Source organism: Cebidichthys violaceus, unplaced genomic scaffold (genome assembly GCF_023349555.1).
Source record: "Cebidichthys violaceus isolate CVI_PGR_0920_01 unplaced genomic scaffold, fCebVio1.0.p SCAF_6, whole genome shotgun sequence".
Classification (NCBI taxonomy): Eukaryota; Metazoa; Chordata; class Actinopteri; order Perciformes; family Stichaeidae; genus Cebidichthys; species Cebidichthys violaceus.
The window spans coordinates 18,275,415-18,291,970 of NW_027176816.1; the positions used below are offsets into that span (position 1 = coordinate 18,275,415).

Below are 16,556 nucleotides of genomic sequence, written 5' to 3' on the forward strand. Positions count from 1 at the left end.
CTCTCTCTCTCTCTCTCTCTCTCTCTCTCTCTCTCTCTCTCTCTCTCTCTGTCTCTGCAAAGCAAGCTGCAGACATGGGTTTGTTGTCTCCATCTGTGCTTCTGCGCGCCGGTAACCAAGCGAAGGCGTAATGAGATGCGTGTGCACAGACGGTTATCAGCGAGCTGTGCCAATCTCGCTCCCTAAACCGTGACATTAATCAAACAAACCAAACACGCAATCGGGATATTTATCAGCAAAGGTTTTATTAGAAAAAAAAAAAGAAACCACATATTTTACACGTGAATCCAAAACAAACGCACAGGGTGAAGCGGCAGAGCCGAGGGATCGATATTGAGTTTGCAGAGCCGTCCGTAATTATTCCGCAGGGTTCGACACCGCGGGAGGGAAAACAAACACCGCTGTAGCTCCGAGCGCTTCTCGTGTTCGCTGAGAGGATTCTGCTCTCCAAACTCAACTCAAACTTTTCCTACAGTGAGCAGCGTGACGTGCACAGCAAACACTGCATCCTAACCACGCGACTGGCACACACAGATTGTGCTTTTGAGATGAAATACATTGAATTCATTAAAAAAAAATGCCAAAGACGCAGGCAAAGTAAACCAGGTTATTTAAAAACGTTTCTTTGAACCTTGAAAACCAGTCCAGTCCAGTAGCTGCAGTATTGCTGTGCATGTAAACACACTCAGAGGCCGTTACAGAAGAACACTTTAGTTCTTAGACTGGCTCACGGTCACCATTGGTCCAAATCAGACCAGCGAGTTTTTAAACATTCTCAAGTGTGAGAATATAGTGTGTGTGTGTGTGTGTGTGTGAGAGAGAGAGAGAAAGCGAGATTAGAAATTTTCTACAAGGTCCATGATCCTCTTCCGCTCAGCCTCTTTGAACTCTTCGCTCTTCCCATCTCCGATGCTCTCGGCGTACTCTGCAAAAGAAGGAGAGTCAGAGGATTAGTTAACTTGACGGGACGGGCGTTGCCGTTTGACTCCTGAGGTCACCGGGAACAAGAACGCATGAATGTGAGTTTGAAAACAACACGTGGTGCAGGATGGTTTTCTGGGTACGAGTTCCAGTTACTAGATCACCAAAGGTAACTAGTCAAACAAAATATGTGAGCAGCTGAAGAACGGAGCCAAATAGATTCAGTTTACAATTATATCAAAGAAAGAAAAGCGGCAAATGGTCACATTTGAGATGCTGAAACCAGCAAATATTTCCTTGAGAACTGACACAACCGCTGCATGTCTGAATAAGGTATTCTTATTGGGTTCTACTCCTGGTGTAAAAGAACAAATGTATGATTAAAGGACTAGCTATGAAGGTCTGGTTGCTCTTTTTTCCCAGTTCCCTTCCCAGATCTCTCTTTCTATATATATATATACATATCTTTAATATACTAAATACTCCCACAGAAGAAGTCAAGAGATGGAACTTCAGCGAACCTTTCTCACTTGATCTCATTGTCCTCACTTGTGAATGACAGAAATGAAGCTATTCTTTGCATTAATGAACTACTGTAGTCTCGACAGTCTCTAGTCCACCCATCTTTGTAACAAAAAGGGACACTAGAAGATATCCTTTAAAAAAAAAAGAAGAAGAAAGCTTGTGTATCATGAAAGGTCCCGGTACTGCAACTGGACTGAAATCCACCCTAGGTCCTCTGTGAGCAGTAACCGGTCCAGGTGTACTGCGCAGTGCCGGTACGTCATCGTGTGCTTCTGAGCGATTTTCTTCATTTCGTGCGTCTGCCTCTCCCAGGCGGAGGCCTCCGAGAACCGGCCGACGGTCGATTTGAGAGTCTAATGCGCAGAAAGAGGAAGCCGCGGTCCCCCGGTGGAGTCCAGGCATTCGCCGCCATCTATCTCTCTCTCTCTCTCTCTCTCTCTCTCTCTCTCTCTCTCTCTCTCTCTCTCTCTCTCTCTCTCTCTCTGCCAGCCAGCCAGCCTCCTAAGGCAGGGATTACACATTAAACCCGGGGATGTCGAGACGGAGAGATGAAAAAGACTAGTTTTCTCCGGGAGACACTGCAGAAAAGAAGAGAATGAAGGGGGCTTTTCCTGACAACAGCCCGCGGGGGTTTAGGAGGACGCAGCACAGCTGACAACAACTTCTTTGTTGTGTTATTAGATAGTAAATAAAAGGACAGGGACAGACGTAATGGGACAGAGGTCTTGTGGGAGCACACCGCTTGTCTATATGAGTATATCACAAACATGCTGTACATTAATAGAGATAATTCTAGTCCATCACAACCAGGGTTGTATTTTTTTGCCATCAGCAGTTTTACGCCATGTGAGTACTGTTTATGCAGTAAGTGTGAAATGAAAGAAAAACACAATTTTCTTCAAGAATTGAGAGTAACAGGGTGAGTAATTGTCATTTTGGTTGTGGAAGTATTCCTTTATCCTGGCTTTCCACAGAAACATGTCTGTGACTGAAATAGTGTGTTATGAGTTATGACGTCAAGGTGCAAAAAAAACTCTTACAAGTGGAGCTAGTTTTAACCTCTTCATGACGTTTCTGTAGTTTAGTCCAGAGGTTCCTCAAAGGGACTCAAACTTTTTTCTTTTTTTTTTTTATGAAAATGTGTTCAAATCACTCATCGGTGAAACAACTCCCATACACCAGACTCTCTCTTTGTAAAAGGGCTCAGAGCAAAAAGGCCGGGAACCACTGCTTGAATCTTTATCATGAAGATTATTATTATTTTTTGTATAGTACTTACTTAATTACTTAATCTGAAAAGTAACTACGGCTGTCAAATAAATGCAGTGTAATCAAAAAAAGAGAAATATTTCTCTTATGACATGTAGTGGAGTATAAAGTACCTAAAAGTGCAGTACTTGAGTATATGTGCTGTGTTACTTCCCACCACTGCATGACGGAGGATTACAGTATGACGGAGGATTACAGTGTGACGGAGGATTACAGTGGAGGGATATCTGCAGAGCAGTGCTGTACGTGAACTGCTTCTTGAGATGTGAGGTTTCTTTGTTCAGGTCAGAAGACAGAGCGTGTCCAGAGGTCACTCCATCATTGGGTATTCTGAGGGGAGTCGAGCAAAACCAGACCATGAAGTTGGGAGTAAAGTTTTAAAGAAGTGTACGGCTGGACCACTATCTGGAGGTGTGTGTGTGTGTGTGTGTGTGTGTGTGTGTGTGTGTGTGTGTGTGTGTGTGTGTGTGTGTGTGTGTGTGCCTTGAATGGCAGCAACAGGGATCTGCATTTGATTCACAGAGGTGAGAGATGTTACTGAAGTAAAAAATGGAAGAATTTTAAGGTTGACTGAGGAAAAGCAGGTAAAAGGAGACGGAGAGAGTGACTCGGCGAACACATGAAAACCTACATCCTCTTTCATTGCCAGTCTGTCATTGTGCCTCTGTGTGTGTGTGTGTGTGTGTGTGTGTGTCTATAAATGGCGGCGCAGTCAGCCACACAGACAGAAAGGTCAGAGATTTCGGTGACTCTTCGACTCTCCGCAGAAGCTTTTCTTTGGCATGCTGGTGCTCTCTCCTTCTGTCACCACGGCAACGCGGCAGAGGACAATACAGTGCTGAGCATCGCCATTACTCAGGTCAGTGACTGGGACTGATCTGCCATGAGTACAAGGAGAATCATTTCCAGGCCGCAGTCTCTTCTGCAGCAGCAGCAGCAGCAGCAGCAGCAGCAGCAGCCGAGGACAGGGACTCACTGCAGGACTTCAGAGTGTTATGGAGCCGGGACACCGTAGCACCAGTGTGAAACTGGCCTGATCCAGATGGCTCATGTCATCCTGCGGTGCGTTAACGTAACGACCATACTGCTTTCAAATGCCTCAGAAGTCGTCATGTAGACTGACAACAACAAAAATGAATCAAAGCCTTTTTTTCATGTTCTGTGAAGTCGTATTATGCATCTCAAGCTTTCAGATTCTTTAAGTGTGAGGCTACAAGGAACGGGCAAATACACGGGCAAGTGTCTGAAATAACGCTTATTGCAATATCTCTAAAATGTGATGATTTGCGTGGCTACTTTTAGTCAGCCATCTGTTTAGCTGTTTGGTGAAAATAGCTCGTTTTCAAGCATTAACTTTTAAGTGTGTAGCCAGCTGATAAAAGAGCCATGCGCTCACATTTGGCTAATTTATAAATCATTACTATGACCGCATTTTGATCTTTGGAGGGCAGTTCAGTGTTGGGCAGATGCCACTGCACATGCTCAGATGCTGATCTGTGTTTTGTACCAAGGGGGTCAACCTACCTGTCTGTCTGATGCTAAAGTGCCCTAAACTTGCATTCTTTCTAATAGCCAGTGCAAAAAGAAGTCTGGTTGTATAGAAGTCTATGAGACAATGACTCTACTTCTCTCTTGATTTATTTATTTATTTATTTATTTATCTAGGGTTATTCCGAAAATATTCCTAATAAGCCGTTTACATGGCTAATGAAAATTAATTTTGCCGTTATATGCATCCGTGCATATTTCGATATAACGTAAAGCGACCCGATGCCCCATCCTCATCACAAGGACCAGGGAATCCCGTGTGGACACCATTCACTGCTGTGTTCGGCAGGGACCGGTGCCCCAACGCGTCGTTTATCCTGTCAAACTACAGAACTAGCAGAACGGCAGGAGCCGCCTGTGACATTTTGCTTCGCTTTGGCTGTAACCGACAACCTGACCAAAATCGACAATCTGACATTCAAACTTACTTCACCTGTTTGGACAGGTGAGAAAAGGTGCCAGGCTTTGAACCTCTCTCTCTCTCTCTCTCTCTCTGAGTGCAACTGTGAACGTCTGTATTATATGTCTGCTGTTATCCCCATATTTAAATGACATTATGTCTTCCTCCTATTGCTGACAGCTGAAGTTTCACTTCAGCCATTTGGTACAAGCTATGAACACCTTTTCCCTTCTAACGAGGTCAGACGACACGTCATACAAACTGCTTCTGAACATAGACTGTATATAAGAAGTGGACGTCACCCGCTGGTTCTGAAGGAGCATAATGACCTTAAGGCACAGGAGAGCTAGCTTGTCACTCGGGCGGATCCCCATGCCCAGGACTGTGGACTGCAACGAGTCTACCAGAAAGTAGACCCTGAATGTCATCTATTCCTATTCTTAAAAGGCTCCATAAGAGTTATCTAAAAGGCTAGATACAGTGTTGTCGTGTACAATCGGTCTGAGGAAAACCTTCACGGCTCAAACAATAACTTTTCCTGCCGAAAAGTTTCTGAAGCTCACAGCGGGTCTTCTCAACAGGAGTGAAATCAATGTTCTTCCTTCCAGTGTGCCGAGTGGTCCTTCCTGCGTAGCTGCTTCTCATTCAGAGAGCACAAGCCATTAAGGTCAAGACGGCCGAGCCGGCGCGCTCTGCATGCGCTTAACCTTTTTTCTGCAGTTTCACATTGACCGGGCGGGGCACTTGAAATGGGAGAGGGCTCCACGGTGCGGCCTAATGGAAAGGGTGAGGGCACACGCTACGAGCCCCCCCCCCCCCCCCCCCCCCACACACACACACACACACACACACACACACACACACACACACACACACACACACATTAAGACTGACTGCTTTATGCAGCGCAGGTGTGTGCACACACACAGCTCGTAAAAAAACACATACATGAACACAAACACATTTTATGACAAATAAATAAATAAGTCTCATCAAGATCATGCAAAACACACACACACACACACACACACACACACACCACATGAATAAATTATAAAAGATGAAACGCAAAGGAAAACTGAACGCACACAAACACACACACACACACACACACACACACACACACACACACATACCTGCAGAGACCTTCTCTTAAAGATATGTTAATACGTATGCACATGAAAATAAGCAAGGACGTGTTGGTGTGCAGCCAGAACAACCGCCTCACGGTTGTCATGTTTACATCCTTCAATACCGAGTGAAATGTTCAGAAGTAGCAGGAGTTACGGCCGGAGACTGTATATAAGAAGTGGACGTAGTCATGTGACGTCACCCATCGGTTTTTAGTCGCTTTGAAGCCTCAAGTTTTGCAATTTCGCAGAAGCCATCTTGGATTATGGCCGTCGCCGTGTTGTTTTTTTGCAGCCAATGAACGGAGGTTACTATGTTTGGAATGCGGAGGAGTGACGTAGAGACGCCGTATACATCTCTGGTAGCGGCAGTGACCTGTCAATCACAATAAGCCCGCCCTAAAGCATACTCCGCTTTATGTCTACTGTATTGTAAACTAGACCATCATTTTCTTAATTATGGTTTTGTTGCTGCTGTTTACATTCATTACACTACAGGAGTGCGCTACTGTTTCTGTTTTGTCTGTCATGCGTTTGCTGTGTTAACAATGGGCTACAACTGAATTTCGTTGTGCAAGTTCGTGCCAAATTTGAAAACAAAAGTAGTTTGAAGCACGGGCATGAGGTCACGGTGACCTTGACCTTTGCCCTCTAAAATAGTCTAAGTTGACGTTCGTGTCGAATTAAAAAAAAAGAACTCCATCAAAGGTGTTCCACAGAAAGATATTGTGCAAACTACCCAGACAAGCCAGGCACACGTGTATGCAAATATACAAATGAAAACAAAAGCAACACACCAGCAAATTCCCCCACTCACACACACACACACACACACACACACACACACACACACACACAGAGGACTGGAGAACTGCCACGCTCGCTGGCATCGCCATGCGTGACGGATGGCTCTATCTACAGTGCTACATGCCACGGAGAGCCGGAGGGTGTGTGTGAACGGAGACTCGTCCTCGGGCTTCATCCGACAACGATACAGGAAGGATGGATGTCGCGCCGGGGAAGAAAAGAACACACCTGCTAGCGTCTTTGAAAAACCAGACGGAAAAAAAAACTAAATGCGGCGGGACAGGTATTTGGGACGGGGGACAAATAAAGAATGAATGACAATGTGACCGTGTGATTAGATTAGGATGCATATTGGCACAGCGGGATGCATTGATGCATCTCGTTTTCCCATCTGTACACAGGTAATGTGAAAAAAAGGCAATGAGTGCTTCTACCTGGATATTGCAGATGCTGAATTTTACTGTGTTTATTTATTGCTCCCATAATATATTAAATGAAATTTGTTTTCCACATGCATTTTATATTTTACGACCTTTAGGAGCGCCACATTATTACCCATTTCCTCTGTCCTCTGCTCCCGTAGGCGGTACTGTTCACTAGGGTCGATGTACAAATGTACACATGCAAAGAGGGATGCAATGGATTCATATGCAGAAAACAGTGACTTGAAAACATCACAATTTAAAAGTTTCCTTGGGCCTTTTACTTTGTTTAAAAGAATAAGGAAGAGTGACATTATTCATAGCATTTCATTCTAACACAAACCACTTTGGCAGGCGAACAGCATGGGCTTCCTATCGAATACCAACCACAGCAGCAGAGCGGTGATTATAGCAACACTTTGCCCTGAAATGTTGCTTCCTTGCCAGGGCGAGAGGCACTTGGAAAAAAAATGTTTATTTAAATTGTCAATAAAAATGCTTCCCTGAAAGTAATATGAAGTGTTTTTGGAGCAGCTACTGTAGGTATTATGTGTATTTTTGCCCTGACGAAACACACAGGTTCTTATTTCATCCCGTTTCACTCAGGGGTGAGGGTTTCGCGATTTTGGGCCGAGGCCAGATCTACACAAGCACACGATTCTGTGTTAAGTCAAACAGACAACCAAAATCATCATGCCGCTGAATACCAGCAGTTTGGAGGGGAATAATTCCTCGTAGAAAACATCTGCCTTGACGGCAGACGAGCGAGGACGAAGAAGAGCAAAGAAGAATTCATCAGTTCATAAGTTCATTCATCAGTGAGTGAAAAGAGTGTCTCCTGTTGGATTGAGACACCTACAGCAACACTTGTCTGTGTGTCCTTCGCATACCTCGACAACAGTTCACACGATTTTCTCCACACTTTGCAGCTGTATTTCTGGGGTCCCAATGGTGTGCAGTGCTGATGCAATTTTGATGTGCGGCACTATTATAATGTAAATATTAATAAACTTTAAATAGAAAAGCTAACAGTGTAGCGGGGGCGGGGCTTCGGGGCTCTGCAGGGAGCCTGACATTGAGCAGACCGCGGCTCATTCATTGCAGTTCACTTCTGCTGCTGGACGTACCAACGTTAAAACCAAGCGCTTCTTCGCTTCCCCGGAGTCAATGGGCCAAGCACGGGTCGGTTCTGAACGACCACGCCACGAACCGCTTCATTTACCAAGGGAACCACGATAGCACAGGCAACGGTAGTTTGTATGTTCCTATTGCTGTTATGAGAATATTTCATTTGAGAAATGGCTATATTTAAGAAAACAAAGTCACTTACCCCTCATGATGTGTCGCACTACTTTGACAGAGCCTCCTCTCAGGTTCAGAATTTGATGGACCCTTTGCTGCAGCTAAATTCAGAGAAGGAACATATTGTAAAATTAAAATGAGTTTCGCAAAGAAATCAGTATTCGGTCAACATTGTAATTACGTCATTTCAAAATGAAATACAAACACGATGGGTCCTCTCAAGTATCGACAGCGGATAGTGACGTTACGTGGGCTTATTAAAAAGGCATCAACGTTTACAAGCTATGCGGGGCTATGATGTCTCCTAGCAACGCCTGTTCTCAAACACCTGAACTGTTTACTACCAAGGAATTTAACAAGGTTGCCCTGGCTCATGATTATTCCCTGAAAAGAATGGAGTGAGTTGGGATTCGCTGCAGCTTTAGAATCAGCAGCACACAGTGCCGTGGTGTTCATTTAAGTGGAGCCCAGTGAAACCCGGCGCTCACAAAACACAACAACATCCAACTCCTGCCTACTTTTATAGCTTGTTTGACCAAATGCCTTCACAATAATGAATCTGTGTGTGTGTGTGTGTGTGTGTGTGTGTGTGTGTGTACCTGTGATATCCCCGAGTTGCTGATCTCCACCATAATATAGCAGATCAACTGAAGGACGAACAGTCCGGCGTCCAGGCGGCGAAGGTAGAACTCATCCTCCAGGCCGTCGTCTAGGATCTCCCCTCGACGAACCATCTCCTGCACACACACACACACACACACACACACACACACACACACACACACACACACACACACACACACACACACACACACACACACACACACACACACGCAAAAATAAAACACGCTCATTTACATGCATGACACGGTGAATAAATCACATTTGCCTTCTATTGTTTTCTGCACCCTTAAAACACAGATTCAACGAACACAGAAAATCCAACACCACGTTTAATTTAGGTGTTTTTCAGCTTTTTTTCCCCCACAAATCCATTTTCTCCATCGACCAGACACACAAATCAATTGATTTCGAGGCTAAGCTGCAAAAAAAGTGTGTGGGTTTGGCGCTCAGACGTGCATACGCACTCTTGCATAGTTATCCGTCTTAACAACCCTGTCAGAATGCCGATAACACAGTGCTGCCAATAAGCACACAGGCCACATTAATCATCATTAGAGATTAAGAAGCAGACCTGAAAGGGAGAGGGGAGTCTGGAGTGTAAGTCATTGGAGTGGTTCAGAAACACAAAAGACAGTGTGTTGAATGTGTGAAGGCCATACATGAGACTCACTGCAGTTAGGAAGACGAAGCACGTTAACGTCCTCTACGTTCAAATCTGGTCAAAAAGACACGTAGCATTGATGTGTTGCTGTAGCCATCGGCCGCAGTGGTAAATCGGGATTGGTTCGTTCCATTATGAACGGAAAATGGGGAGTGAAACTGATGACGTCTATTCTAATCAAACGAAGGCTCGGGGCAACAGTAAAGCTGGAAGGCAACTTTGAAGAAACAAGTGAGAGTTTGCTAGATTTTCAAAAGTATTCAACCAACAACAGAAACACAAGAGAGACAAACTGAGGTCAAACCTAAACCCTGATCTATTGTTTCATCAAACAATAAAAAACAAAAGGTGGGTCACCCAATCGTTCCATGAGGGCAGAACCAAATGATTCGCCGGGCTTTTTGGGGTTTGTCTTTCTTGTCAGAGCATTTTATTTATTGATCGCTTATGTAAAGAGAATTTAAACATATATAGCAAAAAATACTTCTAAAATGATTTGCTTTAAGCGGCATCTTTTTCCTCGTACTTAATCTAAAGGATTAACATTTCCGACTAGAATTCAACTCGTCAGTTTAGTTTATAGAAAGAGTTTAACATACATACTGAAGATGTACCGTGTCAAATTTCAGCATTGATTTCTGATTGGTGCACTAACATATGTCTCTGTCTGTTGCAGTGTAAGAGAGAAAAAACTAATACATACTTCACTATGTGACACAGTAAATCAAGAAAAAGGGCAACTTTTCAAACCGTTCCTAATGAAAACAAATAGCTCTCAGCGTGGAGCTAAAGGGTACCACACATGACATTTACATCCCAATGATTTCATCTCAGAGAAAATTAAAGCTTTCAAAAGGCCTTGTCCTTAAAGATCAATTACACCGTAAAACCCAATTATAGCTGTGAAGTTCAGCTCATTAACACGCCTCAATCAAAAGGACAACTCCCGAGCGCTACAGTACGAGACCACTGTGGGGAAAACCCTTTGAGCGGGACACACACACACACACACACACACACACACACACACACACACACACACAAAACAACGTCTCCGATTTGTGACACTGCGTCCCAAAAGCAGGACGCCATCCTGCTTCACTGATTCCATCCCGGGAGAAGAGAAGACAAGCAGAGACACAACTTCAGAAACAAAGTCCTACCGTTCGACGTCAGCTGTAGCTTATTAAAGATGCAAAACAATGCAGATAATTAAAACGAGATCCTTTAATATGTAGAGCATTCTCCTCTGTGTCCTCTGGGTAGAAACACTGGCCCAATCATTCTGTTGTATTACAAAGCGAGGAGAGATATCGCGTTGTTAAACAGTCCCAAAGCTTGGCCTTGTTGCTGTCAACTAGCGCGCATTAATAAAGACGCAGCGAAAAAACAAACCAAACTTCAAACAAAGCTACTTGACTGTAAAACGTCTTTCCTCTCTTTACTGTCGGAAAAAGATAAAAGATCATCTCAGTTTCCAGGACAACTCTGCTCATTATTCAGAGTCAATAGAGGCAAAGTTACAGAAATATCACAAGTCAGCTAAGATGCAATAGACAGGAAGTAGGCCTTAATAGTAGGACACAATACACACACACACACACACACACACACACACACACACACACACACACACACACACACACACCCCTATGTATATTTGAGAGCCAGCTTCTGCTATTCCAAGTGGCAAGATGCAAACTTGCCAAAACCAAACTAAACATTGACAATTCAATTAAATGTAAAAATATATAAATATATAACAATAACCCCTCCTCAGCATCCAATCTAAGAATAAATTGAAATGAACATATTTGGGGTTCATCTGTGACAGCGATGTGGGGTACGTCAGACAAAAAAAAAAGACAAAAAAAAGAAAGAAAAGAGTTGGGGAAACTCATAAAAAGACAAAAAAAAAAGGATCCTTGTTTAATGGTCTACTACACATGCGCTTCATGACTGAGGATATAATTAGTGAAACCATAATAAACTTCCAGCTGGATTCACCTGGTTAACCTCCAGTGAATGTTCCTGATGTCTCATAAATCCTTTATGTCACATCCAGTCAGAGACGGTTTAGTGTATTTAGTGCACACAAAGAATCTGCCTGGGAGCAACATGTTGTTGACAGAATCACAGAGGAGGAAGAGGAAGCCGAGCTAAGGACGGGGACGGGGACACGCCTCCTCGGTATCAACTTGGCAGAGACTAATACAGTCCTAAGTGCTTCAGCAGCTCCGACCAGAATACAGACTCAAAACATGTGCAGTGTATTTCTAACGTCCTGGTGTGTGAGTGTGACAATTACAGTTAGTCTTAAAAGTGGGACAGAAGATACTGTTTGATTGAGCCAGAAGGGATGAAGCCACTCTGGTATGTCGTCTAGCCGGGAATCAACCGGTGCTAGACTTAGATTTTTGTTTTAATAAACTGCTGATTCAAGAGGAGTTTTTGTGCTCATCAAAGCGTTTTTTAAATGCTCCAACCGCGGGACATTTACTTTAGTAAGTCTCGACACCAGCAATAACTTTACCCTCTTAGCTACTTTAGAGTAGCCTCGTCAAGGGAAAAGGAAGAAAGTAAAACATTTCCAAATGAGGTCTTAGACGAGTCAATTGCTGCTGCAGCCCCCCCCCCCGCGGGGAGCCTCGCCATAATGGAACCGAGCAAAGATGTTCGACGCATATGATGAATCAAGCTGGACCTTAGAATGTGTACAGTGTGTGTGTGTGTGTGTGTGTGTGTGGGGGGGGGGTTAAACAGATGATAGGTGCATTAAATATTCATCACCGTGAGCAGTGGAGCCGGACATTTAGGATATTAAAAAAAGCCGGAGCCGACGCGTGGGCTGTATTCATTACAGCGGCAGACTTTTTTCTTTTTTTTTGTCCACCCGTGAGTTTTGACACGGCGGCCAATATCTTTTGTGTGGCAGCTCGGTCCCTCTGGCAAACACCGGACAAGAAGCAGCGGCGGAAGGAAGAATAACGCGTTGAAAGGGGGGATCGGACAAGTCAATTACTGCAACCTCGGGGGAGCCCGGCAGCACGGCTACAGTACAGACAAAGTAATAAGCAGCGATTTCCAGTCCCAGTCCCTTTACTGTAACTCGGCGGCGCGTGTGCTCGTGCACGTGGGGTGGTATGATTTATGGAAGGCTGTGCGTGTGCATATTAGAAACCGTGTGTTTGTGCCCGTGTGTGACACGTGTATAAGAAATGCGTGCGTCTTTGAACGAGGACCTTTTATCTACGTGTGTGTTCCAATGCGTGCCAATTTTCTATGATTGTGTGTACGAGAGAACGTGTTTGTTTAGCTGTGCATGAGGCAGCGTGTGTGTGTGTGTGTGTGTGTGTGTGTGTGTGTGTGTGTGTGTGTGTGTGTGTGTGTGTGTGTGTGTGTGTGTGTGGCTGGTTGGTTGGTTGTTATTCCTGTGCTTTCTTTTCCATTGGGATGCTTGGATGCAGAATTAAAGTGATTTCTTTGTCAGCACTTTGCAAAAACCCACTATGACCGTATGTGTGTGTGTGTGTGTGTGTGTGTGTGTGTGTGTCTGTGTGTGTGTGTGTGTGTGTGTGTGTGTGTGGGACGTAATGCTCTTTATGAGGCTAAAGCAAATACCAGTAAGATAGAGGTTAGACATCCTCATTAAAAAAGAGACATACAGAGGTTGATAATGAGGTAAACTTTCAGGGGGGAAAAAAAAACAAACAAAAAAAAGCAGAACTTTGCGAGAGCGCTGGAGGCAACATGCTGATTTTCAAGTTATGATAATCTCCAAGAAAAAAAAGAACTGCCCTGTGCTTTGGGGCGCACATCAATTAAGAGTTTGTTCACAAAGTGGGGCGAAGCAAAAAAAACACACAGCAGTGTTACCAGGAGGGAGGAGGAGGAGGAGGAGGAGGACACCACGTCATCAGGTCCCTGCTGAACTCAGCTGGACAGTGGGAAACCTGGGGACTCATTCCTATTACTGGAATCTGACAGCTCCCTTCAAAACCGCCAACATATGGCAAAAAAATAATAAAAAAAACAAAAAAAAAACCTCCAAAAACAGTTTCAAACATACAAAATGCACATGATTGCAGTCTCTGTGAGCGGAGAAACTTGCCTGCACTTCTCAGTTAATTATCTCAGGGGATGTCGTATTAATACCTCGCTGCAGCCATAGGCGCCTACTTTAACGTGTGGGATGCAAGATTAGGGACAGGAAAGGGTCTGCAATATAGAGTCTTTCACTATTAAAGCTCAGCTTATATTGCGCTATATATTAGTGTTTCCCACAGGATGTTTTGTAAACTGTGGTGGGTGGACCTTGGATCTTGTAGGTAGGTCCGGGGGGGGGGGGGGGGGGGCAAAATTAGCTTCGGCTGGTTCAGCTGCTTCACTTTAAATGAAACATTAATCTCACTTAATGCGTCGCTTGTCAAAGTTAGTTTTCGAGTGTGGATCGGGCTCGTTGTTGCCCCCTTGTGGCCGTTTGGGGGTTAACGAGCCGCTACAGCTTTCTAAACTACAAGTTTCTGAAGGTGGTGAAGACGCCACACTGGAAAGCTTGGATAAGTGACACAAAGGTCAGAGAGCTACTTGACGGCAGGTGAAAATAAAACTGGTATGTTTTCAGGTTAAATCGCCTTTTCCTGCAGCTGGTGTCTGTACTCTACTTGGGAAGAGGCTTCACTCTATAACACCGCTGAACAACCGGGAGTGGCGCCCACGACACAATTAAGAGTGACACATCTTCTCTGGTGAAAAATGACCTCGGTATGCAAGTCAATGGCCGACTTTTAAGTTGCAGTTATTTATAACTTTAGTTTCTTCAAAAGTTGAACGCTAAACCGAAACGGATTCAATAAGGGATCGGAATTAACTCAGATTTGATAAGCAGATTCAATAGGCTCCCTATATCAGTTTCAGTGAACAGATTTCATTTTGGAGAAAATCCAATCAGACGATCCCTAATCACAATGCCCTCAAGAATTAGCAGCCTCGATGCTGTTTGTCAAGGGATCCTTAATAAAGGACAACGTATTCCTGGGGCTCCTGTGTTGCAAAGAACGTGCTTTGCATGTGAACATAAGTCCTAGAATATACAGTATATTAAATAAACCGCTCTACAGCTCTTTAAGGAGAGGACAATACTACGCGAATGCCTTGGCTACGCTCATGGACTGTATAAAAGAAGCGGACGTAGTCTCTGAGTGTGAAAAGTGAAGCAGATGCGGAAGTTAAAGTTGCATTCTTTCTAATGGCCATCAGGGGGCGACTCCTCTGGTTTCAAAAGGATGTCAGGTTGTATAGAAGTCTATGAGAAAATGACTTCCTGTCTCTTGATTTATTCCCTCAGTGAACGTTGTAAACATGAGTTTATGGTCTCAAGTCTTCTTCAATACAGCATGATGTTCATTCAGTAAATGATGGTCCATGTAGAGTCAAACAGACCATAAAAACAGCAGTCCACAAACCAATAGGTGACCTCATGGTCACCAGGTCCACTTCTTATATACAGCCTACGGTTGCACTGCAGGATCAGTACGTTTGTTTCTTAGCGCTGCTGTGTGTTCCACTCCTTCATCCTCAACGAATGATTGAATGGTGATTTTTTTAATCTTCAATTGAAGAAAACTGAAGGCATCGAGAGAGAGAGAGAGGGGAGAGAATTTATTCTAAGAAAACTAAATATATCCCATCAAGGTGCAAAACCAATTCCATCATAGCACAGACTTAAAATGCCTACTGTCAGCATTGCTAAACCAGGCCATCTCTGTTGTACACTCTTGCTACAGCCCAGCAGAGGAAACACACACACACACACACACACACACACACACACACACACACACACACACACACACACACACACACACACACACACACACACACACACACACACACACACACACACACACACACCTTCCCCTACACACACACACCGAGTGACTGGGTTCTTAGGCGCTAGGAAGGTGCACTCGGGCATTTTACCGTATTGAGGTCGGCCTCGGCCATGTTTTACTGAGTTTCATCAATCTCAGAGAGCTGTTACCAACAAGCTGAGAGCAGGAAGGGAGGGTTTGGACGAAAAAGAGGTGGAAGAGGACGAGTGAAAGCAGTTGCTTTAGAGGGGAAGAGGGAGAGAAGAACTGGGAGGAAGGAGAGGGGAGGAAGGACAGGGAGAAGGTGTGAAGGATTGATGGGGAGGGAAGGAGGCCAGAGGAGACGACGTGAAAGACGGGAAGCAACGACAGAAACGGAGGACACTTAAAAGACGCATTAAGAAAGGACGCAAAAGAAAAAAGGACGCGTATGAAAATACAGGAGACCACATGTGGGGAGAAAAACAGGACACGGAAATAAAGAGGGACGGAAAACGCAGCTTTAAGGGAGGAGGAGGAGGAGAGAATCGGGAGGATAGAAAGCGAGGAGAGATACCAAGGTGGGAGGAAAATAAGCAGCTTATTAAAAGGGACCGCGCTGGAGACGAGGAGGAAAAAGCAGCAGCAGCTTTTTTTTACTTTGCTCTTCTCCTGAGAAATCTGTGGATAATATGTTGCGGAGGAAAAACATTTTGCTTACCGCCCCTTAAAAACAGGCTTAACTAGGGGGGGGGGGGGGGGACTCCACAAGGCGGGGCAGAGAGAGATAAAACAGCGCTGCTGACGGCAGCCGATTGGGCTGAGGCGGCGGACAGAACTGGGTTGGCGTCTTTATCGCCTTATTTAACACGAGAGGCGACGTTCGGCAGAAGCTGCGATTCGCACGAGGACTTACGGTATCATCTGGGTGTTGACAGTATTAGAGTTGTACCAGCAGGAATGAAACCGCAGCTCAAGCCATTGGGGAGAGAAACCCAATCTTTAATGTGCTACAGTATCATTTAAGACCCAACATGACTCGTGTCTCGTGACTTTCTCTCGCATCGCGTCAAATTGTTGCTGTATTCACATGGA

The 16,556-nt window shown here is 44.5% G+C and overlaps 1 protein-coding gene across 1 annotated transcript in view; it reads right to left on the minus strand.

The window, feature by feature from the left end:
• Positions 1–220: 220 nt before the first annotated feature.
• Positions 221–16,556, minus strand: part of ctnnbl1 (catenin, beta like 1) — a 48,870-nt gene continuing 32,534 nt past the window's right edge. The window contains exons 14-16 of the mRNA XM_068732543.1: positions 8,924–9,061; positions 8,353–8,425; positions 221–925 (exon numbers count right to left, since the gene is read on the minus strand). Coding sequence (XP_068588644.1) covers positions 837–925; positions 8,353–8,425; positions 8,924–9,061 — 300 coding nt within the window. The 3' untranslated portion in view covers positions 221–836. The remainder of the gene's footprint in view (positions 926–8,352; positions 8,426–8,923; positions 9,062–16,556) is intronic.